The sequence below is a fragment of the Sorghum bicolor genome, chromosome 7 (assembly GCF_000003195.3).
Source record: "Sorghum bicolor cultivar BTx623 chromosome 7, Sorghum_bicolor_NCBIv3, whole genome shotgun sequence".
Lineage (NCBI taxonomy): Eukaryota > Viridiplantae > Streptophyta > Magnoliopsida > Poales > Poaceae > Sorghum > Sorghum bicolor.
Window position 1 is genome coordinate 2,122,600 of NC_012876.2, and position 24,910 is coordinate 2,147,509.

The 24,910-nt window shown below is 44.3% G+C and overlaps 3 protein-coding genes across 4 annotated transcripts; 1 reads left to right on the forward strand and 2 right to left on the reverse strand.

Moving 5' to 3' along the window:
* On the forward strand, nt 294-5,232 carry LOC8074045 (protein STICHEL-like 2). The gene is made up of 6 exons (XM_002443743.2): nt 294-595; nt 1,292-2,503; nt 2,721-2,937; nt 3,384-3,569; nt 3,713-3,922; nt 4,288-5,232. Exons 2-6 carry the CDS (start codon nt 1,328-1,330, stop codon nt 4,905-4,907), a joined length of 2,409 nt encoding a protein of 802 aa, XP_002443788.1. The 5' UTR covers nt 294-595; nt 1,292-1,327; the 3' UTR covers nt 4,908-5,232.
* On the reverse strand, nt 8,289-13,539 carry LOC8066122. The gene is made up of 4 exons (XM_002444923.2): nt 13,336-13,539; nt 12,835-13,203; nt 10,605-10,699; nt 8,289-10,435 (listed from the first exon to the last, which is right to left on the reverse strand). Exons 2-4 carry the CDS (start codon nt 13,145-13,147, stop codon nt 8,645-8,647), a joined length of 2,199 nt encoding a protein of 732 aa, XP_002444968.1. The 5' UTR covers nt 13,148-13,203; nt 13,336-13,539; the 3' UTR covers nt 8,289-8,644.
* On the reverse strand, nt 16,413-21,168 carry LOC8074046 (DEAD-box ATP-dependent RNA helicase 42). Of its 2 annotated transcripts, XR_002454666.1 has the most exons (3): nt 17,913-21,168; nt 17,340-17,671; nt 16,413-17,249 (listed from the first exon to the last, which is right to left on the reverse strand). XR_002454666.1 is itself a non-coding variant. In XM_002444924.2 (2 exons), the coding sequence occupies exon 1, from the start codon at nt 20,756-20,758 to the stop codon at nt 17,918-17,920; it is 2,841 nt and encodes a 946-aa protein (XP_002444969.1). In that variant the 5' UTR covers nt 20,759-21,168; the 3' UTR covers nt 16,440-17,671; nt 17,913-17,917. The 2 variants fall into 2 exon arrangements, 1 of the variants encoding a protein (XP_002444969.1); XM_002444924.2 differs by having other exon boundaries at nt 16,440-17,671.

A 24,910-nucleotide genomic window follows, 5' to 3' on the forward strand; every position in this document is an offset into this window, starting at 1 on the left:
GGGGTCACGAGCTCCACCCCCTCCTCCCGGGCCCACCGCCCCACAGTGACACCACCCCGTCACAGTAACCCCCTCACGCCGCCCGCCTCCCACCGCCGTCGCTGACAACCGAGCCCCACCTCCGTGGCCCACCTGTCATCCACTCCCCCACGCACCCCCGCCGCGAACCATCGCCTCCCACCGCAACGGAACTGTACAGAACCCAAGCAGAGAAAAAGACCAAAATACCCCCCGCCCCCGAGCGGCACGGCGCACGAGGTTTCTCCCCCGCTCCGCTCCCGCCAGGCCGAGCAAGCACCGCACCGCACGCCACCGCTTCCGTTTCCACCCCCCGGCCGGCCCAGAGATTTACGGCACTCTGCCACTCCCCGTCTCCTCCTCCTCCTCCTACTCCTCGCTCGCTCGCCTGCCCCACCTCTTCCTCCCTCTTCCTCCTCGCGAGCGTGTCTCCCGCTATTAATGTAGCGGCGGCGACAGGGAGTCGAGTTCGGCGCGGCGGTGCCACGACGAGACGGCGCGTGAGGAGGAGGAGGAGTGGAGGACAAGGCGCTCCGCCGCTCCGGGCTCGGGCATCCGTCGTTCGTCGTGGAAGGCGGTAGGATTCTGCAGCTGCTCTAATCCCTCCCCATCTCTCTATCTCTTTCCATCTCTTAGCTCTTTCCATCTCTTAGCGATGTTGCTGCTTGGGTTTTTGTTCTTCATTTTTTTTTCTCGGCTGGATTCTCGCTCCGCGGTTCTGGAGAAATGCTTGGCCTCGTCCCGGTCGCCGGATTCTTCTTTTTCTTTTTCCTTTTTTTATTATCCCAAAAACCTTCTCTTCTCGTGCGGCGATTCTGGAATGCGGAGCGAAATTCTCCCGCTTGATTTTGGTTGTGGCGACTTTTTTTTTTATTTACCGCTCGTGGATGCATTTCGCGCTTGCGTTGTTCCTCCCAGTCCCCGTACGGGTTTTTGGTGTAAAATAAAAGTCCCGGGATTGCTCGGAACCAAGCAAGGCGCGAGATTCTCGTCTCTTTTCCGCTCGGTTTCCTCGGGAGGCCGTTCGCATGGCAATGCTGCCTGCGGGGGGAAGATCGTAAAGGAGATTCCTTTCTCGAGATTTTCTTTCCCAGTTTGCATTTCGGTGCCCCCGACCCGGCCGGTGCTCCGTCCACCGGGAGGACGGATTGCCTGTCGCTTCGACCGTGTGTGTGTGTGTTCACCGCGCAATGCCTGAAATTTTCTTGTTCCGTGGTAGGCTTTTTGTTTTGTTCCATTCCATGACACGCTGGTGGTTTGGTTTGCGTCGCAGGGTTCGCCAGTGGAGGTAGTAGCAGTCGGCAGCAAGATGATGGATGGGAGGCGGCATTCGGTGGACATCCCCGTCTCGAGGGCCCTGGTGGCCATCATGCGGTCCAGATCCCTGAGGGACCCGGACACCAACTCGCTGGCCAAGTTCTCCGCCAAGAAGACCATCTGGGAGGGCTGCTCCATCGACGAGGACGAGCAGCAGGAGGGGGCGAGCAACAACAAGACCACCTACGGCAGGCACAGCTTCAGCTACAACGCGTACGATCACCTCCAGCGGAGGAGGGAGGAGTTTGGGGACAGCCTCAGGTCCGGCCGGCTCGCCGACTCGCCCATCAACATCATCAAGGCCAATGCCATGGCCAAGGCGGTGCTCCATAACCAGAGCTGTTGCTCCGCCATCTCCGGGATGTCATCGAGGGGCGCAAAGGACAGGAGTTTTGGTTTGGTGGGTGATGGGGAGGAGCTTGGCCGGAGGGGGGAGGCCAGCACGTTCCAGGAGAGCTCCAGGAGTTTGCTTCAGAAGTACCGGCCCAAATCTTTCTCCGAGCTTGTTGGGCACGGTGTTATTGCTCAGTCTCTTTCGGGTGCTGTTCTGAAAGGGAAGCTTGCTCCTATCTATCTTTTCCATGGTCCGCACGGCGTGGGCAAGACGTCCATGGCTAGAACATTTGCAGCTGCGCTCAATTGCCGTTCCCCTGGTGGGAACCAGCCGTGTGGCCGCTGTGACGAGTGCGTGGCCATATTCTCGGGAAGCAGTAGCAGTGTGGTAGAGATTGATGCTTCCAAACTTGATTGCAAATCTAGGGTCGCGGCCTTGCTCAGGAATGCCTGTGAAGTTCCTGCCTCTTCACACTTCAAGGTTATGATCGTTGATGATTGCCAGCACATGGACAAGGAGGGATGGTACTCTATCTACAATAGCCTTGAAGGGATTCCTGAGAGCACGATCTTTGTTATGATCACATCTGATATTGATAAGCTACCAAGCAATTCCATAGGGTGGTGCCAGAGCTACAGGTTTTGCAAGATAGATGATGCAGAGATTGCCCGCAGGTTGATCAAGATTTGTACTAAAGAAGGCATGGAATTCGAAGCTGAGGCACTGGACCTTCTTGCTCGCAAGGCTAACGGTTCCATTCGAGATGCAATTCAAATGCTTGACCAACTAACTCTACTTGGAAAGAGGATCAGCAAATCAGTTACACATGAGCTGGTAGGTTGATTACTCCGGTTTTCTTTCCTGAAAAGGAGTTGCGACAACCTACGATTTTAACCGTTTTCCTTTGGAAACGGTCAATTTGTCGGCACCTGAACTTCTTTGTTTTCCTTCCCTTTTTGTTACCACAATCTACAGTTTTAACCCTTATCCATTGGAAACCGTAAATTTGTCGGCACCTGAACTTTCTTTGTTTTTCCTTCCCTTTTCCCAGATAGGTGATGTCTCAGACGAGGAATTGCTTGATCTTCTCAATCTGGCCATGTCATCAGATGCTGCTACAATTGTGAGGAGGGCCAGGGAGCTTTTGAGCTCAAAAGTCGACCCTCTGCAGTTATTAGCTCAGCTTGCAAATCTTATCATGGATATTTTAGCTGGGAAGCACCCTTCAGATTCTTCAGAAGTTAGAAGAGTTAATGGAAAACATACATGTATGCTCTCTTTCTTCTTAAGCTTGAAAATCATGTACCTACATATTAAATGTCCTCAGATCTTGTCTGCTGTTGTTGATAAGCTTTGCAGTATCATTTCTACTGAATACTCTTGCAGTCTTGCTGGAGATAAGATTATGTTTTTCGCTGATGAGTTACCCGCATAATATTGTGTCCTATAAATGCATTCCAAAATTTTTTAGATAACTTAAGGGAATACTCAAATATGATGCATGTATCCATGGATTAAACCCAACTAAGGAGTTTCTTTTCAAATTATGGTTTTCTGTTTAGCAAACTTTGTTAATCTGAGCATGGGTGCCATATAGAATGCCTTATATTTCAGTACAAATTTTAGAGGGCGGAGGGAGTATTTAGTATTTACACTCACAGTGTATACCTGTTTACTGTTTCCATCTCTTTCTAACTTAATATTAATTTCGCAGCTGCTGACGTGGATGTACACAAACTTAGGAATGCTTTGGAAATACTCTCTGAAACTGAAAAGCAATTAAAGACCACAAAAAATCAGTCTACATGGCTTACTGCTGCATTGTTACAGTTTAATATGAGGGAACCCTACTGTCTAGATGATACTGCAGTTTCAAGCATGTTTACTGAAAGTCAGACAGGTAATTAATATCCTCTTAATTTAATTTCTCCTGAATGTTGAAATATTTGAGAGTAAGAAGCACTGTGAAGTGGAACTATGTCAATGTCACTTTATCATTATGTCACTGTCTGTTTACTGATAAGTGAGCTGCACTTTGTGCAGATGATGGGACTGCAGTACTGAAAGATGAGAGCTTAGATACAAGTTCCCATCTTTGTTCCCAGAACAAAGTTAGTTCTCTAGACATGAATTTAGGAGATCCAGATGTATTGGAGACGATATGGATGAAAGCTCTTGAAAACTGTTCATCCCCTCCACTTCAAAATTTACTGCGGAAGGATGGGAAGTTGTCGTCTCTGTATACAACCCAAGGTAATTTGCTCTGTGTGTGGGACCTCTTTCTTCTTTTTTTTTGGGGAGACAGATCTGTTTGTCACTGAATAGCGCATCCCTACTTCCTGTATTTGCTGTGGTCCACCTTAATACACCTTTCCAGACAGTTGCTCAGTGCTGCATTTCAGAAAGGACATGTTTGTCTGGACATATGCATGATATAGCAATAGGTATGCTTGTTGATAAGCTAGTGTTGTTGTCTCCTAATGGGGGTGCATCTTGCATTACTAGGCATCAAATATTGCCTGCCAATTTGGACTGCATACATTCAGTTAGCATCACTGTGTTCCTGACCATGGATATTCTACACGTCAGATTTCATTCTTTTTTGCTCTGAATTGTAGGTGTCGCAGTTGCTGAGCTACAGTTCTGCCATCCTGAGGTTGTCCCAACATCAGAGAGCTTCTGGAAGCCACTATGTGCATCTCTGCAGAATTTGCTGAGGTGCAACGTCGACATCCGAATCAACCTTTCTCCTATCTCTGGCAGCAGGGCTGGATCCAAGGACTCATCCGTCAGCCTTGTCATGGAATCAAGAGAAGACCGTCAGGCGCAGGACCCAGTCACCTCAAACTGCAGAACCGTCGTGTCATCGAGAAGAGACTGCCCTTCCCCACTCGTGGGGCAAGCCAAGGAGAAGCCGCCTCACATCCTGGGGTGTCTCCATGGCGGCGCAGATGGTGACACAGTGGATACCGAGCCGAGGATCCTGAGCTACCAGAAAATCTCTGTCGTCCCTGCAGCATCCACACCAGGAAACGCTCCCCTCAAAGCCACCGCTGGAGACACATCAAAGGTTGATGAAGGCAGAGTTCGTCGTGGCTGCTGCTCGCTCCTTCTACCCTGCAGTGTTTGTGCCCCCCTTCGGAAGTCCCGGACGCGGGAGAAACGCCGAGCCAAGCTGTTCAGCTGCTGCTTCTGCAAGATCGGACCAGACTGCAAAACGAAGGCAGAAGCAGGGTAGTTTGCAGCAGGCCAGGAACAGAGCAGCCCTCTGCAGTTCAAGCTGGAGGCTGGGGTATGCTGATTGCCATTTGGCTGAACCTGACATTGTGGTTGTCCATTCTTGCTAGTCTTCTATCATGTTTTCTGGTTTGGCTCTGGTGGTCAAATCAGTTCAGACTTCATCAGACTGTCAAAAGTGTGTCCATCTCTAGACTGTAGCTTGCCTCCGATGGGGGGAGATACTGGTTGAAGACACAGCAGATGTGCATCGCTAACATAAAGAGATTTTATAGTCGGATGCTTAAACTTTCCTGGTAGCATAACCGTGTTTGTAGTTGTGCGTTGGATTTTGTTTTATGTCGGTCTCTACTGTTTTCGTGAAATCTTGATGTGCATCGCCGGGCTCAGGACGGCGGCCACTGCCGGCGATGCTGCCGAGTCCCGCCCGCCTCTGCTGATCTCCTCGCCTGCCTCCGCGAGATGGGCAGATGGCTCTCGCCGCCAACGCGTCGGATGATCGAGGCGGCGAGTGTGGCCACTGGCCACTGCGGACGCGAAGGCCAGGGCATATACGCTACGGCTGCAAAGGCTAGGGCAGCTGCATTGGGCCATGGAGTTTCTTGATTTCTTTGGGAAAAAAAGGATCTGTTTTACCTCAATGAATCATCAACTTTAAAAATCAGACATCTTACTCCATAAACTCGCAAAACCGTTAGGTTACCTGGTTTTGGAGTGGTTTATATTCAACTGACTGGTTTTGGAGTGGTTTTGAAGACAATTTTGTTCTTCTTTAGTTAAAAAAAATTCTGGTAGTATACTTGCAAGGTTTTTAAATCACAAAATATCTCTGAACTCTTAAAAATTTCAGGGAAAAAAATCTAGAGATAGATGATAATTCCAAATAAAATACTTAGAGCAAAAAGAGCTACTTTTGAATTAAACTAGTGGTAAAGAAACATAAGAACCAAGGAACCAGAAGAGCCAAGACAAACAAAACCTCGCCTATTTGCTTAAACTTTTCTTGTAGTATAACCATATTTATAGATGGATGATTAAACTTTCCTGATTGCATAACCATATTTATAGTTTGTTAGATGGTGTGCTTTTATTTTAACCCCCACCCTAGAAGAAATAGAAATAAATTCACCGTCTAAATCAACTAAAACATAAAAGGAAATAAGTAACATAGACTTAGAACAAAAGAGATCAAGGAGGAAATAAAAAGTCAAATATGATGGTTACCTCCTCTTCTCCGGTGATCTCTATCTCTGCTGAACCTCCTCGATCTCCATCTTTGTTGACCTCCTCAACCTTTGATGAGCTTTGATCCATATTAGGGTTTTGTGGGTTAGGGTTAGGGTTAGGGTTAGGAGTTTTTCGGTTAAGGAAGGTTATTTTGGCTGAGGTTGGAAAGGGAGGTGGTCGGATTAGTGGTGGTGACTGAAGTGGCGATGAGCGAGGCGGCAAGTGACATTTAGCCAAATCCGTGGTGGAGGTGAGGGGTCGGCTTTCCTCCTTCGATTGGCAATAGGGAAGGGGAGGGATGGAGTGGCTGTGGTGGGCGGCGTGATGGTGAGTGGCCTAGAAATTTCTCCTTTGATTCCGATTATGGGAGGGCGGAGGTGGAGCGGGGTTGGGTGAGAGATGAAGCAGGTGCGGTGTGGTTTGCTCCTTTTATTTATAATATACTCTACTACCTTTATGAAATCATTACGAAGGACAGAACCGACGCAGTGGTGAGAAGCCTTTCCACTAAGCCAAAGGTCTTAGGTTTAACACAACCTCTCTGCACAATGTAGGGGCAAGGCTTGCCTCAGTTATTCTTTCTCCAGACCTCACTCATGTGGGACTTGCCAGCACTGGGCCTAACCTTTTCATGAAATCATTATCCCAATCAAGGGAGCAAGATGAAATGATTAATTCATCATCTCGATGAAATGAATAATTCATCACTCGTTGCCTGATAAGAGCATCTCTAACAATATCTTAAAAAATGAGTCTAAATATTAGAGCCTTTCCAAAAAGTATGAGGCATGAAAAAAATATACTCCAACAGTTTTTTTTCTTTCTGAAAAACATACACTGTCGTTGTCGTCGTACATGCCAACTTCCCACAACTTATCGCCTTGGCCAGCCATCCCTAACACCCTACTTCATACAGAAAACCTTAAAAACCGAATTTTCATCACCTACTCTACATCCAAGTATTCTTAGATCTAAACATAGTGACCTAGTTCTGACAAACCTCCTATGCGGCGATGGCCGTGTGCCAAGCCATGGGTGAACATCTCCACCATCATAACTCACACACACCCCATAAACTCCCAAATGGAATCTCCATTGCCTACTCATATCTGAAAATAGTGGTTGGATATCCAATTTCGGTGAACCTCTAGGTCGTGGCAGTAGCAAGCAGTTGATGATAAAAGGAAGTGCAAAGGAAAAAGAAAACAAAAAGCGCCAAGGCCACCACCACCACTGATGGAATATGTACATGCGCTAGCACGATAGATTGGGAGTTAGAATACACAAGCGCAATAGACTGGGAGTTTAAGGATTAGATGCACGATAGATTCCGAGCTAGAATAAAGAGTTGTCGGAATATGTTTTCATGCTCTAAGAGCAACTCCAACAGCTTGGTTATTTTTATTATAGATGCTATTTTAGAATTTGCATAACAAAAGATAGACTCCAACAAATGTGCTACCTAGTTTTGTAAAATAGAAAATTAGCTATTCCATGATTTCCTAGTTTTGTAAAATAGAAAATTAGCTATTTCATGATTTTCGTTGGTCATATATAGCCAACCACTGACACAAGCTATATGATTTTGTAAAATAGCAAGACTGTTGTGGATCTTTTTTTTAAGAAGTTTTCTACTTTACAAAATGGCTAAACAATAAAATTTGGCTACTAATTTTAGCCAGTCTCTTGAAGTTGCTCTAACAACCCTGCTTGTTGCGCCGTTTGGAGCACGGGCATTCTGGAAGAGTCAGATTCATTTTTCACAAGCTTAATTCAAAATTTTCCTAAAAGTCCTTCAAAATTTTGAGCTGGATCAAGAAATTTAAAACCACACCAGGATGGAGTTTTAAAAGCTCATGATACCGCATCTGAATTCCAAATCCATGAGCACTCGTCTCGCATCATAAAACAAAGAAAACATCGGAGATACAGTGCCAGTCCAGACAGGGAGGCCGGCGGCGCATACTCAGCAATCCAGGCATTCACCAGACCACACCATTTCCACAAGAATAAGAGTAGCAATCACAATCCAACCATCCAATGGCACAGGAAAGCCGCTACGGCCTATGAGGCAGCACAAAATTGTAGCGATCCGGAGGCGACGCTTCATCCCACTGGCGACATTGTCCTCCCCTGCAGATTATTAGAGTTGAAGGGCAGGAAAGCACCATTGCAGCTAAATAAGAAAGAAACAGCCATAATGCAGGCGGAGCATGGCGCCAGATCTTTTACAACATGGTCTTTTTTTTTCTCTTCTCTGTTTTCGCTTGATGTAAAAAGGGTCTATGGGGAGTTAAAATGAAATGAAACAAGAACAGCATGAGCATGTCATCAGATGCAAGATCTAGACACACAAGCCACCACCACCGCAACCAGGAGGGGCTCGCTCCGCTACCTATGCGCAAGAGCAACGACAAACGATGAAAACACAGCCAAACTGGGTTTGCTGAGCCACATTTTACGGCCTACGCCTGCCTTCTGCTTCAGCTTCGTACTTCTCTGACCAGCTGTTCAAACTGAAGATGCAACACCAAACCCGGGCAGGAGCCATCCACTCTTCTTTGCGTGCTCCACATAGGAAATGAACTTCTCCCTGGCATCAGGAATGTCCAGAGCCAGGTCGTCGAGTCCATCCCTGACCCTTGAGAACCCCTTGGTCATCTGGTTGATGGTTATGATCCCTTCACCAAAGCACTCCTGCAGCAGGCTCAGGGTCCTCTCATTCTTCTTCTCCATTGCCATCACGAGCGCCTTCTTGACAACTTCATGGTTGAAGAAAGACATACCCAGTTCACGGATACAGTTGCATGCTTCTCCTAAATCACCTCCACTCTCATACTCTTCCAGGAGCTTTGTTATCTTGTCCTTTGCATCCTCCACAGCCCATCCGGTTCCACCACCCCAGCACCTCAGAAGCCTCTCACCAGCATGCCGGGCAGACACAAGGGAGCGTGCCATGTTCAATGTTTCAGCCCCGCTGCAGTTTGGTGGAAGCTTGCTGCTAATCTCATCCAAGTTTAGAGGTGCAAGAACATCATCAATCACAGCCCTGGCTAGGAACAGTCCCAACTCATCTGAGGCATCCAATATATCAAGTGCAGTGTCTTCTGCAGATTCAAGGAGCATTATGAATCCCTTGGCGATGTCTTCAGACGAGAACAGCTCCATGCTTAATGAGGATAGAAGAACTGATGTCATCTCTTTCTCCCTGTTCTTGCGGTCCATAGCAGTTGTTATGAGCTTCTTGATGAAGATTGGATTATATTCTGGATAACCGAGCTCTTTGACACTACGAATAACCTCTGTTGTATCATCAGATAGAAAGTATTCGTGTATTATAGATACAGCCTCCCTCTTGTACCTTGCCAGCTTCTCATGTTCATCATCTTCAACGCTTCCGTTGACACCTGACTTCACATATGAAGAATCTAGCCATCCCTCAGAAATGGCTTTTGATACCAACAGCTGGAATTCAGACTTTGCAGACGGTATATCAAGAATGAGATCATCAAGACTCTCAGCAACCCGATAGAATCCTTTCATCATCTGACTAGAGCTTATTAAACATTCTTCAGATGCCTCCTTCAGAAGTTTGGCAATAAGTGCTTCAGCAGCTGGACTCTCCATTCCAAGAGTAAGAGCTCGCTTCACCACCTCATGATGAAAAAAGGGCACTGCCAGCTCCCTAATGCACCTACAAGCCTCAGCTGTATCACCATTTCTGATGTATTCCTTTAGAAGATCAGCAATCCTCTTCTTCACCTCTTCTACTGTGATGTGAGTTGAACCACCCCATCGTCGCTCAATTAACTCTGCATGGTGGGGTGCTGAAAGATAGCTTTTCTCTGCAATTTGTACAACCTGCATACCCTTTGACGATCCTGAGAGACTCACTTTTGCCTTGCTGAGGAAAGCAGGTGGCAGAATGTCATCAACAACTGCACGTGCAACGAAAAGTGCGAGCACATCAACCACATCAGGTATGTCAACAGCCAGGTCATCAACAGCCTCCAATAGCAGCACGAAGCCCAGTCTGATTTGAGTTGAACTGACCACGTTGCCATAAAGATATGATAGAAGCACTGATGCCATCTCTTTCTCCTTGTCATGCCTGTCCATTGCTGTGGAAACAAGCTTCTTGACAAAGTAACGGTGGAAATCATCATAACCCAATTCTTTAAGATCAGAAGCAGCTAATTTTACATCACCATTGCTGAAATATTCCTCAATTAATGGGATAACAGCTTTCTTGTAGTCTTCTAGTGGGGTTGAAACAGGGGCTTCAACTAACTCATATGGCTCCTGAGTAGCAAAAAAAGATCAACATCGATGTACATGTATGGTTGGATAGTAACCACTTAGAGCTAAATAAAAGGTGAACTACAATAGTTTCTGAGATTGAACATTTGACACTTAATTGTTTGTAGCAGAGTGAAAGAATAAACAGGTCAAGATCATCAATAGTCATTACCTCGCCACTGTCATAATTTGGATCATTTCGGTCAAGGCATGCCTCTGCATCAGTATCAATTAGTTTGCCCCAAGTCCCTTTGCCACCAGCTCCATCTGCAATAGAAACCTCAGCGTTAATTAGGATACAGTGGAACATAGATATATTTCACATTTTTTATCTTGGGAAGTTTGAAACATGGTAGTAACAATCAGAGGCATAACTCACAATAGTATTTACTAAGCTATTGTAATCACATGGGGCCTAAGCCCAACTATGTGTTGCGCTTAGATCATAGGTAGTTTAGTCAGCAATCTCATGCATCACAACAACTAAAGAATCGACACTCCATATCATGCAACAGTATCAGAAGACAATTAGATTTCCACAATAGTATAGTCAAAAGTACACACTGCACACTTGCATTTGATATCTTTGCACAACACACATGGCAATCACATGTTCTCAAAAGATAGTCGGCCACATGCTATAAATGCTACACAGGCTGCATAACATTTGGCCATCCCTAATATGATAAACTAGATCTAACACGTAGATGGATCCTTTTCTTGTTTCTTAAGTTGCAAGGGCTGCAATAAGAAGAATAAAGCTAAAGGAACATGAACCTCCAAAGTACACCTGACAACTGGTATTTAATAACAGTAAATTGTGTCAATACATATCCTGCTTTCACATAAGAGATATAACGATATGCATTATTTCAGGGTAGATCTGGAAGCAAACATGCTTCTAAACATATCCCTAATACACCATGTGAATACAAAACAAATTAAGGAAACCATTAGAGAAAGACAAAAAAGATTAGATCACATTCTAACCAAAGTTTCTAAACAAAAAAAGGAAACTGTTGAAAGTAAGGCCATAACAGCACCACAGACCATGTTTTGACGTGCATAGATAGTTGGCAGCATCAAGGATGCAGCTATTGCAAAGCAATGCAATACTGTGATCAGGTGAAAACAAAGAATTGACAATTAAATAAAGACAATAGAAGCACACGTTCCCACTTTCCAACAAGCAGGTTGCACACACATGCACAGACGAAGTCCAAATATTATCAGCTAAAATTGCCAACTGAAAGGAATGGAACAATTCTAACTTAATAGGTTCAAGCAATCAAGCTAAAGGATGTTCTACTGAACCCCAATCAGGAGCTCAGGACACAATTTGCCACACAGGACGATAAGTGATTGATATAAATAATAAACAAATGAAGTAGATCTGGAACATCAGAGCTACTTGAAGTGTTCCAATATGGTTCACATCATACCCACCAACAGGACAATTTGGTGTTTCAATCAACTGAACGCTGGTTATCAGAACCAAAGGCACAATGTGCAATGTCAATTTTACGTTACCATGTTTTGATAAGAACAGTTTGTACAGTTACACAGATACACGACAAAAGAGTACGGTAGCGACAAAAAGAGTACGGTGGCGACAAAAATAGCTAAAAATCTGGCGAATGAAGATAGAATGCACATACCTAAATGAACCGACCTTTCGACAGAAATCACTACACAGCCAAATATACAAATGTCATGGTCCAACTAAATCATTCCCTTATGGGTGGCTCAACCACCAGCGAATCCCATATTGACAGCTCAGACTAGAAATTAACCCGCACACGGAACAACCATCATGCACCATGTATTTAAACCTAACCATCTACATAACAAGCATGCAGATATAGCACAGAATGTTTAAAACGAACTGCTTCTATACTTAACCAACCTACAACAACAATTTCAGTTGGGCAGACAGATATAAGCAGCTAAAAAAAGCATCCATGTTCCTACATAATAATTTGCATCAATGCTACATTTCCTTTTTAATTACCATTTCCAAACCCAAGCTATGCAGTCTCAACACAACAAGAGCCCATCATCCATGGTGGTCCAATTTCATGAGCTACAGACTAGCAGGACACTAGAAATCCAGAGCTATGGCAACAAGAAGGAGACCCCACAAAAAAAGTATATCCCTAATAAACAAGGAGAGCTATATGAAGCAGAGCTGCCGAACCTACATTCGTAGGAGCATATGTAAGCAGAAACATCATGACGCCACAATTACCATTACACCCTAATAAAAACGCAAGCCAGGCAGCAAATCACTCACACAAACCAGCACCAGCCTATCCTATGCAATCCTATCCTATTCTAAACAAACAAGCAAGGTACTAAACATAGCAGGCGTGGAATAGATCGAGCAGCCAGCGCTACCTCACCTTTCTTCACCTTGATAGTCTTCCCGGAATGCGACCGGCGCACGTGCCTGGGCCCACCACCCCCACCCCCACATCCTCCTCCGCCGCCCCTCCCGCCACCACCAGCAGCCGCGGCAGCCGCTGCTGCGGCGGCGGCGGCGCGCTTCTGCTCCAGCATCTGCTGCTCGTACTGCTGCAGCAGCGCGGAGGTGGTCCCTCCCGTGGGCGAGCGCGGGGAGGCGAGCGACTGCGTCTCCGCGTTCTGCACCGCGATCCGCAGCTTCTCCCGCTGGTCCTGCGTCAGGAACCCCCCGTCCTTCCTCGGCGACGTCATCCCTCCCAGCCCTCCTCCTTCTCCTCCTCCAGCACCACCGTCACCTTCGTCACCACCTGCAGCAGCAGCAGCAACAACAACAACAACAACGAAGCAGCAGCGGCACCGCGCGCGCGTCAGCGAAGCCGGAATGGAGGAGGGGGAGAGGAAGAGAAGGAGGTGAGGTGAGGGTTTCCTCCCGTCCGTACCTAGGGTTTCGGCCGCGGATCGAGCCGGCGGCCCCCGAACCCGTGCGCGAGATTTGTGTGCGAGCGAGTGAGTTCGGATAATTTTTTTTCCTCCTTTCTCTCTCCCCACTCTCCTGCTGCTGGTCTCGTTTTTTCTCCGCGAAGAGAGAGAGAGAGAAACGGGGGACGGCGACGCGAGTGTGACGGGAAGGATAGGGAGGTGAGGCGTGGCGTGGCTTTATACGGAGGCGGGCGGCGTGCGTGGGCCCTCCGCTCAGCGGACACGTTGCTCGTCACGGGCCCGCACGTCATTGAGCCTGCCTTGTGGGCCCGAGCGGCCCGCTAGTCTGGTCCGGGCCAGCCGGCCGGCCGTCGCGGATCCCTATCCGGGGTCTCGTCCACCTGGCGGTGTCCGAGCGGCCGGCTCGGGTCAGCACGGGACGCCAACGGCTCACTGACACGTGGGTGGGTCTGGCTCTGGGCCCCGCGAGTCGGTGACGGAGGAAGGGTTTTGTTTGGGCCGCAGCTGCCTCGGGTCGTGCAGGCGTTTGGACCGGGCCGGGGCGGCGTGGGAGTTAGGGTTTTGCTGCTCGGGTGGGAGGGGTGTTGGATCCTCTGTGGCCAACGGAACGGAACGGAACGGGTGGTGTGGTGTGTGGTGTGGACAGGCGCTGGCTGGCTGGCTGGGGGACACTTGGCGGGCTGTGATTGGCGGTGGTGCTGTGGATAAGGCAAAGCAGAGTGGCGGATGACGGGATGAGAATGACGCGTAGGATTTAAGTCAAGGTTCAGTCATCATCATCATCATCAGTATCGCTCACGCCAAAATACTATTGGGGGCTTTTGTTTAGTTGCCAAAATTTTTTAAGATTTCATATCATATCGAATCTTACGGCATATACATAAAACATAACTAATTGTATAGTTTACGTATAATTTGTTAGACGAATCTTTTAAACCTAATTAGTCTATAATTGAATAATAATTATCAAATAAAGCCAAAAAAATACTACAATAGTGAAACCTAAATTTTTTCCGACCTAAACAAAGCCTCATGGATTACCTAGAGCTGACAAACCCACGTGTCAGAAACTCACGGATTTCCTTGGGCTGAGGGTCTGTTTAGATTGGAGATAAAAATTTTTTGGGTGTCACATCGGATGTGTCGGAAGGATGTCGTAAGAGGTTTTTAGAAACTAATAAAAAAACAAATTATATAGCTCATCAGGAAACTGTAAGACAAATCTATTAAGCATAATTAATCTGTCATTAGCATATGTGGGTTACTGTAGCACTTAAGGCTAATCATAGAGTAACTAGGCTTAAAAGATTCGTCTCAGGATTCTCAACTAAACTGTATAATTAGTTTATTTTTTTATCTACATTTAATGTTCCATGCATGTGTCCAAAGATTCGATAAGATGGATGAAAAATTTTTAGGTGGGGACTAAACAGGGCCTGAGAGGAGCCCGCCCCTTTTTTTCGGGCACACAGTTTTTTGTTGCGGTAGAAAACGTTTCGTGCTTTTCAGCACACAGAAAGGATCGATTCTGGTGACAGTTGTCGTTTTTTTAATAAGGATGACGATTGATTTAAAATATCATTTTGTAGTAGTTAAATAGTTATCAATTTAACTAAAATTTGTACAGAAGAAATTACTACTAACATTTGTAGTAGTAAATAAGTGTGACTAATTACGAATAGTTTTTTTTTTATTGTAGACATACTATTTGATGAAGATATATAAATGCTGAAATCTGCTAGAAAGAGAAAAAAATAACTTAACTTTTATTGTAATTTTTCTTTGGCATGGAGAGAGTAGTAGGTAGCAAGTGTTATTCTGAATAAATAAAAAAACAAACAAACAAAAAAAAGGCTGCGTTATTTTGGACTTAGGCCTTGTTTAGTTTCCAAAAAATTTTGCAAAATTTTTCAGATTCCCCGTCATATCGAATCTTTAGACGTATACATGGAGTATTAAATATAAATGAAAATAAAAACTAATTGCACAGTTTGGTCGGAATTGACGAGACGAATCTTTTGAGTCTAGTTAGTCCATAATTGGACAATATTTGTCAAATACAAACGAAAGTGCTACTATTTATATTTTGCAAAATTTTTTGAAACTATTAATATTAGAGAGTGTTGACGGTGGCTCATTTGAGGTTTGTTTGTTACGCTTGCCTGAACTTATCCAAAACTAGGGGGTCGCTTGTCGGCAGCTGAAAGCGCTAGCGTTTCGTTTCATGAACAAGGCATTTCTCGGCCGCTCTCTTTTCGATCAGCAGTTTGCGGCCTCGACCCAAAACGTATATATATCGCTTTATAGGCTGCTCCGTTATGTTCTAATAAGTATAATTAAGTTGGTTTATCTCTAATTACTTTTGAGGTGGACCTCTCGTCCACTTTATTCGTTTGGCTGATAAGCTACTGTTAGCTGATTTGTTGTAAGAGAAAAGCACTGTTAAATGAGTGTCAAGTTCGACTTATAAGCTCAAGCGAACAAGAAACGAAAACTGTCCCAATTCAAAAATGTTTTGGTGCTTGAGTGACATTACATCTCGGCGAATGAGCTACTACATAGCAAGAGAGAAGATAAAAACTTGGAATTCTAGTGTTTGTTAAGAGCCAAAGGCATTGGCGCATGACGAGTCAGGTTCATCGTGAAATTCTCGCCATAGGCCATAGCTGAAAGAACGGTGCAACTTCATCGCATGACTGACTATTGCATAACATCGGCGCTTCGCATTCAAATACCAAAGTAAGGCTTTGTTTAAATTCAAAAAGTTGTTAGATTTTGACACTGTAGTATTTTTATTTTTATTTTACAAATATTATCCGATCATGAATTAATTAGACTTAAAAGATTAGTCTCGCGATTTACGGGTAAACTATGCAATTAGTTATTTTGTTTGACTGGTGATAGTGTTAACAGTAGCTGATCCGGCACGTGAAGGGAGATATATGGTGGTGGTTTCTTTGTTAACCTTGCCTAATCCAAAAACAGGGGCTGCTCTGCTTTCAACCTAGATAAAGGCTACAACCAGGCCAACTTTACACAAAATGCCAAAAAAAAAGTGATCGGAACACACATTCGATTAAGAAAAAATGGTTAGCCAAATCGGTAGTAACCGGACTCAACCCAATGCCTTGAATAAATGACTCTGTATTTCTCCAAAAATCTAGTAGCTAAACAAAATCCTGAGAACATGTGTGTGTAATGTGCAAAAATTCAAAAGAAAGACAAAAGCAGCAGCCCAGTCCTCGGCATGGGCTGCACGGCTCCACTTGGTATCGTGTGGGCATGCTGCTCCAGTCCAGAGCACCCGCCTGATTTTTTTAGTTTCTCCATGATCTTCTGCGCTTCTGTTCTCGCCCTATTCAAGCACTGTTTTATTTACTATTAGAAATATAAGCAAGAAAAAACATTACTCCATATATGAAGCTAGTTACACCATCTTTTGCTGAGTCCTGATCACCAGGTCCCTGCTGATCACTGAAAACACTCATCAGTCATTGTCACCATCTCAAACAAGCAAGAATAGCACCCAATCTTACCGGGTTGTTTCTTTTCTCGGGTCAAAAAGGAAAAAGGAGGAGAACATCTCATTAGAAGATACTATGAAAATCCAAAGGACAAAAATATATAGTGAAAGATGGAACCAATATACTGCCCAGTAGTCCAGCCTCATTAGAACACACACCAGAAGACCACCTCACAAAAATTATCTATGCTGCTGAATGATGATCCTCTTTGCAAACTAAGAACTGCATCTCAATATGAAAACAACATCATCACGGTACCTTTTTAACATATTATTAGAAGACTAGAATCAGAGAGCAGAAGTAATGAAGGGTAAATGGAATCAAACCAAAAGATAAAACTATCACTCCTTCAATTATTAGCTCCTGGGAGGGCAAATAAGTAAAGATACCTGGATTAAATAGACCATGGTCACACAATCTTCGAACTGTCTATATCATATAAGAGTAAAATATCCATAATTAAACATAAAGTAAAATACGTTTTCAAGGTGCCATAACCCAATCAACAATTCCAAAAGCGAACCAGAAAGGCATGTCTTTCTTCGGCTATAACAGGCCAGCAACCACCAGTATGAGTTTATAAGACTTCTGTCCAAAGGCAACCAGAACTTGTCAATAGAAATTGTAGAAACATCTCGATTCAATGTAATTACACAGTTTCCCTAATAACCATGTGACACTAAGTAAACATTAGCTGCCTTATAATGACTCTGTTAGGAAAAAGAGTTGCACAGCGCCACAGCCGTGGACAATCTGAATATTGGAAGTAGCAGGCCATCGACACCATAGTGGGCATGCAAACCATTGTAAGCTGCAACACAAAATAGTATAGAATTGTCAGTGAATAACATACAAAAGGCAGAATATCATAGAACTAATGATGTGACAGTCAAAATATAAGATAGAGGAATCAGAATACATCAATTGGGTAAGATGTATGGTGAGCACAGCTAACAGTAACAAAATGAAATGTCAGATACCTTTTTGCCTCTTATGCCCATACACCAGCAGCTAAAGTTAACCTATGAATATGTAAACGATATCATCCATACCTGCTTCAAATAACTGAGTATTTTTTAGTTGGAGCAGATTTAGGTAGATTGGGAACCTGGTTGACACAATCCTCAAGGACACGTTTCAACTCCGCTTTTGCCTTCTTCACACAAGACTCTGAGTGGCCCTCGATAAACAGGTACAGTTTGCGCTCATTAGCACCAACAATTTTTCCTTGAGCAATATATGTTCCCCTTATAGTGATAGCAACACCACCTTCCTGAATAGGACCTAATGTGTCTTTGTGAGTGATTCTCCAGCGAGCATGCTGTGGGAAATCATTAATCTCAAGCTCAGCCTCGTAGTGGTCAGGAACCGCATGGCGCTGTATCCGTGCCAAAGCCTCAAGAGCATGAAGCCTAGCTTCATCATTTGTGCTCGGTTCACCCACCGCCTGCACATCAAGGTCATCTCCTGCCTTATGTACCTCTTCCTCGTCAAAATCTGAATCTGACTTTTCCTCCTCATATCCATATTCCATTGCCTGAGCTTTCTTTGTGAACTTCCGCGCTTCATCCTCTTCCTCATTGAACTTGAAACCGCTTCCACCATAACCAGTACCATGGGTCCGCTCTGTTCCCTGCTTCACCTTTGCCATAAACCGATCAGCTAAGGCTTTCAGGTCATCTGGAACAGTCTGTTCAGAGAGCTCCAGTGCCTTCACAAGATCTGGCGCATATCGCTCCTCTTCCTCAGAAATAAAAGTCACAGCAGAGCCCTTCCTACCAGCACGGCCTGTTCGCCCAACACGATGAACATAGTCCTCATAGTGGTTAGGGACATCGTAATTGACAACCAACTCAAGTTCTTTCACATCTAAACCCCTAGCAGCAACACTAGTAGCAATCAGCAAGCTGCAGATATTACTCTTGAAATCAGCAACTGTTGATTCACGATCGGCTTGATCTTTACCACCATGTAGAGACAAGCACTGATATCCATGCTGGAACAAGTTTTTAAGCAGAGAATCACATTTATCTTGAGTGTGGACAAACACAAGAATCTTCCCCTTATCACACCACTTCCCAAGCAACTCTAACAGCCTTAAGAACCTCTCACTTTCTGGCCGCACCTCGACTACTTGTGTGATGTCTTTGTTCACGACACTCCTCCCACCCACCTGAATCTCAACGGGCTTGATCAGCACCTTGCGCGCCAGCATCTCTACCTGCCGTGGAAAAGTGGCTGAGAAAAGCACCGTTTGTCTATCTCGCCGGATGTTTTGAATTATCCTAGTAATCTGAGGCTCAAAACCCATGTCGAACATCCTATCAGCTTCATCCATCACCAAGAATGTCACTCTCCGAAGGTTAGTGATTTTCCCATTGCTAGTACAGAGGATATCGATCATCCTTCCTGGTGTGCAAACGACAATTTCAGCACCTCGTTTCAGTTCACTGATCTGCTGGGCAACCCCTGAACCTCCATAGACAGCAACACAACTAATGCCAAGCACCTTAGAGAACTTCTTAATGTCCAAGTATATCTGCACCACAAGCTCCCTTGTAGGAGCCACAATGAGCCCAACAGGACCATCTCCAGGAGCAACAGGTGGCTGGTCTTTGACATGCCTGAGCATCGGAAGGAGAAACGCAAGTGTTTTGCCAGATCCAGTTTTTGCAACACCAATACAATCACGGCCACTCATGATGACCGGCAACGCTTGCGCCTGTATAGGCATGGGTTTCTCAAAACCAAGCTTCTTGATGGTGTCAAGGAGCTTGCTAGTCTGCCCACTCTGTAACCATGTCTTAATTGGCTTGGGCACATCTTTCCCATGCACCTTGAGCTCCAATTCCTTCCTGTACACGGCCACTTCCTCGGATGTCATCTCCCTGATGTCCTTTGCCTCGATGTAGAAATTCTTCTGGAACGGTTGGTAATCAATCTTGGAATGGTCCACAACCCCCAGCTTCTCCATCTTTGTCTTCTTGACACGCTTCATGAACTCCTCGTCATCCTCGTCCTCCAATCCAGCACCAACATCATCCCCGACATCTTCATAATCTGAGTCTGAGTCATCCCCTTGCATGATTCTCCCAGTCCCCTTCTTCAACCCTTTCTTAGCAACTGCATTGGAAGCTGGTACACTGTCCACTGATGCTGCATTCCGCTCCAGCATTGCAACCTCCGGCAGCACCATGGTGTTCATGAATGCGTCAAGTGGATCAATCTCTTCCTCATCCGCATCAGTAGGGCCACTGGTAGCATTACCCCCATTGTTGAAATCAACATCCATGACACTGCTTCCGCCCAAATCTGTGCCATCCGCTTCCTCGTCAGAGTCCTCGCCCTCCAAGGTCCACTTCTTCCCCGCCACGGCACCGCCGCCCGCCTCGGGCCCGGCCCCGCTGGCACCCTGCTGCTTGCGGCGTTTCTCCTGCCAGTCCTTGACGCGGATGCGGCGGCGCTCCATCTCGTCGTCCAGCCGCTGCTGCTCGTCCCTCATGCCCCCCTCTTGATCCTTGGTAGCGGGCGCCGCCTCCGGCTCTGTGTCCCGGCGGTGGTGGTGCGAGGATACGCGGTGGCGCTTGCGGTCGCGGCCGCTGTCGTCGTACTCCTCGTCCGCATCCCGCCGCCTCGACCTCTCCCTATCTCTCCTCTCCTCGCGCCGCGGCGCCCACTCCCTCTCCTGCTCGTCGCGGTCCCTATCCTTCTCCCCCCTGTGGCGGCGATCCCGGCCCCGGTCCCAATCGAAGTCCCTGTCATCGCGACGGTGGTGGGAGGAGGAGCGCTCGTGGTGCCTGTCGCGGTGGTGGCGGGAGGAGGAGCGGTCGCGGTCGCGGTCGCGGTTCCGGTCCCGGTCCCGGTCCCGGTCACGGTCGTTATCATCGCCGGAGACCATGGTGTCGACGGCGGTCGGAAGTTTCGGGAAGCGAAACCCCAGGCGCCGGTCTGACGTGTTCCGGAGTTTGGAGACGGTGATTTTTGTTTCACGATTTATTAGCAGAAGATCATTTTTTCTTCTTATGTACTCTAAAGTTGAGCAAGCACGATGATTTGGCCCGGCCCGATCTTAACTGGGCCCGGGCAGGCCCGAAGCACGTAGCGGACTGTGCTTGGGTCGACCTCTCGGCCCGCTGGCCGGCACGGCACGGCCCGCTTTTAACAGTAGGCACGGTAATGGCCTGATATTAGGAAATTTGTGAAATTTGAAGTATCACGTTCTATGACTTGTGAAACTTGTGACTTTTGGCAAGTAAAATATGATCTCAAAGTATATTGTGTTATGTGAATCGTGAAGTATTAATAACTGTGACTTGAATGTAATGTACTTATGCTTTGTTAAATTCTGTATTAAATTTGGTATTTTTCATATAACGGGCCACGGGCCGGCCCGAAGGACTATTGGGCCTCGTGCATTTTTGGGCCGGCCCGGCCCGAAATTGGCCCACGGGCCGTGCCTGGGCCGTCAGGCAGGCACGGTGGCCTGTGGAGGCACGGCCCGGTGGCCCGCGGGCCATACGGGCCCGTGCCCTATCGGGCCGTGCCTAGCACGGGCCCGTGCCGGGGCGGGCCGGGCCAGCCTGTTGCTCATATCTAATGTACTCCCTCATCCCAAATTGTAAGAATCTTAGTGAGTCAAACTTTTCTAAGTTTGACCAAATTTATATGATAAAATAATAATTATTATGATACTAATTAAGTATCATTAGATTCTTCCTTAATTATATTTTCATAATATACTCACTTTACGTTACAAATCTTAGTATTTTTCTATATAAATTTGATCAAACATGAAAATGCTTTGACTCTTCATGATTTTTGGAATGACTTACAATTTGGAATAGAGAGAGTAGGTATAAAGCTATTTTTTTAATCACACGGGTTAAAATAGAATAGTTTCTCAAGCTCGTTGGAACCTGCTTTCATACCGGGGAAGCAGAGCTTAAAAAAACGAATCCTTCGAGTAAAAATTCTGTAGACACCTGTTGGTTGGTTTTGCCGATAATTCACCAGTCATTATTTAGGCTTCAGTTCGCAAAAAGTTTTGGATTTCGACGCTTAAGCACTTTCGTTTCTATTTGACAAACATTGTCCAATCATAGAGTAACTAGGCTTAAAAGATTCATCTCGCGATTTACAGATGAACTGTGCAATTAGTTTTCATTTTCATATATATTAAATGCACCATACATGTGCCGTAAGATTCGATGTGATGGGGAATTTTGAAAATTTTTGGAAAGTAAACAAAGCCTTAGGTTATATGGACTTAAATTAATCTATCTATTAGTTTATAATGTTTAGATTTACTAGAACTTTTTGTTAGTTATTCTTCTAAGTGATTTGAATAAGCCTACAACTAGGCATGAAAAGCATTTGCTTATATCATTGTATTTTGAACCCAATCATTAAACTAGAGCATGGCATAGGAGAAACTTTATATCATTGCCCACATTGAAGTTTCTAGAGCATCGGTTTTTAGTAGGGTGGAGGCTGAGGCCTTGTTTAGTTCACGAAAATTTTTGGATTTCGCTACTGTAGCACTTTCGTTTTAATTTGATAATTATTGTCCAATTCTAGACTAACTAGGCTCAAAAGATTCGTCTCACAAATTACTAATAAACTGTATACAGATAAACTGTGTAATTAGTTATTTTTTTATCTATATTTAATGATTTATACATGTGCCGCAAGATTCGATGCGACTGGAAATCTTGAAAAATTTTGAGAACTAAACAAGACCTGAGCTCTTTTTCATGAGTGTTTCCCCTCCCCTCTCGGCAGCATGTGGGGTGTCGCGCTCCCCACTGTGTCCCCCCCCCCCCCCCCCCCCCCCCCACAACACACACACACCACGTCGGCTACTCCTCTATCTCTTTGATCTGAATCAGTCTATGGAATTGAAGCGAGCTTAGCTACAGGGTGAAGTGTTCAACTTTGTGGATTCGGTGACAACAGCAATGGTGGCATGCCTAGAGTGAGCTCGTGGAGAGTGGTGGACCTTGAGAATGGGCTTGGCGGTGGGCTTAGAAACGGGCTATCCAGTAGTGGGCCTGTGATTTTTTTTTCTAATTTTAATCTATTTTTGAGACCAGTAGTATGCTTCTGAAAATAATAATAATGACTTTATTAAGAGGCGCTGTTGTAAATGAGATTTAGCCGACTCCGAAATTTGGTTTTGCAAGTAGTGCCTCATGTAAACTTGATCGACAAAATTTATATTTATGACTTTATTATCCGTATTCGTTGTCTAAGGCCTTGTTTAGTTTCAACCGGTAAATTTTAACTCCTATCATATCAAATGTTTGGACACATGCATAACATATTAAATATAGACTATTTACGAAATTTAAAACACAGTTAGAGAATAATTTGCGAGACAATTTTTTAAGTATAATTAGTCCATGATTAGATACTGATTGCAATAATTACAAATGTGCAACGGTACCTATTAAACTTTAGTACCTCCAACCAAACACGCCCTAAGGTCATTGCTACCTGGTTCGATTCCAACCTTCACAAGTCACATCACATTGTTTAAAAAAACTGGTTACTCAACTTTTGGATCTAATTATCCACATACCATTATGAGGTATAATGTATGCAACCCTTTAAATTTGCATCAAAATTATCACTACTACCATTATTTTAAAAAAAACTCAAATTCCTCATGAAATCTGCATATAAATTAGCAATGTCTTCTATTTAAAAGTATTTAAATAGCCATAATTACACAGTACATGTTTCTACGTTATTCGCAAACATATATTAATATCAGTTTATTAAAATCTATTTAAAGAAAATATAATGTTGTACCAAAGGTCAAGTACATATGCATATGCATAAGTGGTAAATAAATAAGTTATGTTTCAGCAATCAAGAAAATTATTCCTTAGCGACTCATGTACTAATGATCCTAAAAAATTATTTATTTTATTAACCATGACATATAATTTATGTATTTTTTTTATTTAAGAAAAAATATATTTTAACTAAAACTGATGTATCTATATTGATAGTATAACCAAGGTTAGTGCAGACCTATCTACCCAGTTTTTAAAAATTCATTCATGTAAAATAGTGATTATATGGCTTAATAAATATTAATATTTCTTAAGGTTACTACCTCTATCGCATCGTAGATCTCATTTGATGTTCTACCATAGATCTTAAGCGACATGGTGTAGGTTTTAAATAACCTTATATTATGCCATTGTTGTGTTAAGATTGCAATGTACAACATAAAATCCTTATCTTAATAAATATAAAATGAAACTTAATTAAAGATACAATAAGCACTAGGGTTCCAACTTAACTTGAGGATAAAAGTCTATCACAGCTATAATATAAAACTTGAAAAATCAAAATATGGATTCATGGCATCACAAGATATAAGCTAGCAACAACAAAAGCTACAATTAGTTTAAGCTAAGGGTTCAATGCATATTCAATATACAGTGATACACATATGTGTCATGCAAAGGAAAAAAACCATATGGATATAGATGACGAATATATCGATTAGTTATTTATAAGTTCGTTACAACTAGATGTATAGAGGCTACATAGTATCTATTATGTCTATTGTGTTAAAAAATGAACAAAGAGAAAAAAACATGCAAATCAATAAAAGTAATTTTATTAGCCATAAATATTAAATAGTAACATTAATAATACTTATATATCTCTTAATGTTTTAGCGCGTGTCGTCGGATCATGGGTTGATGAACTACTAGTTAGTTTAACTATTAGAAATTAAATTCATTTGGCCAACAATATGTATATAATCTAAGGGCACTCCCAAGTCCCAAACCAGAAACCACATAGTTTTTATGTTAATTAATTAAGGTATTAACTAAGTATAAATGATGATGTGGCACTACAATTAAAGAAGAGAGAGAGAGAGAGAGAGAGAGAGAGAGGAGGAAATGGTTTTTTAAGAGCACTCACAATGCAAGACTCTATCATAGAGTCCAAGACAATTAATTATATATTATTTATGGTATTTTGTTGATGTGGCGGCATATTTATTGAAGAAAAAGGTAGAAAAAAA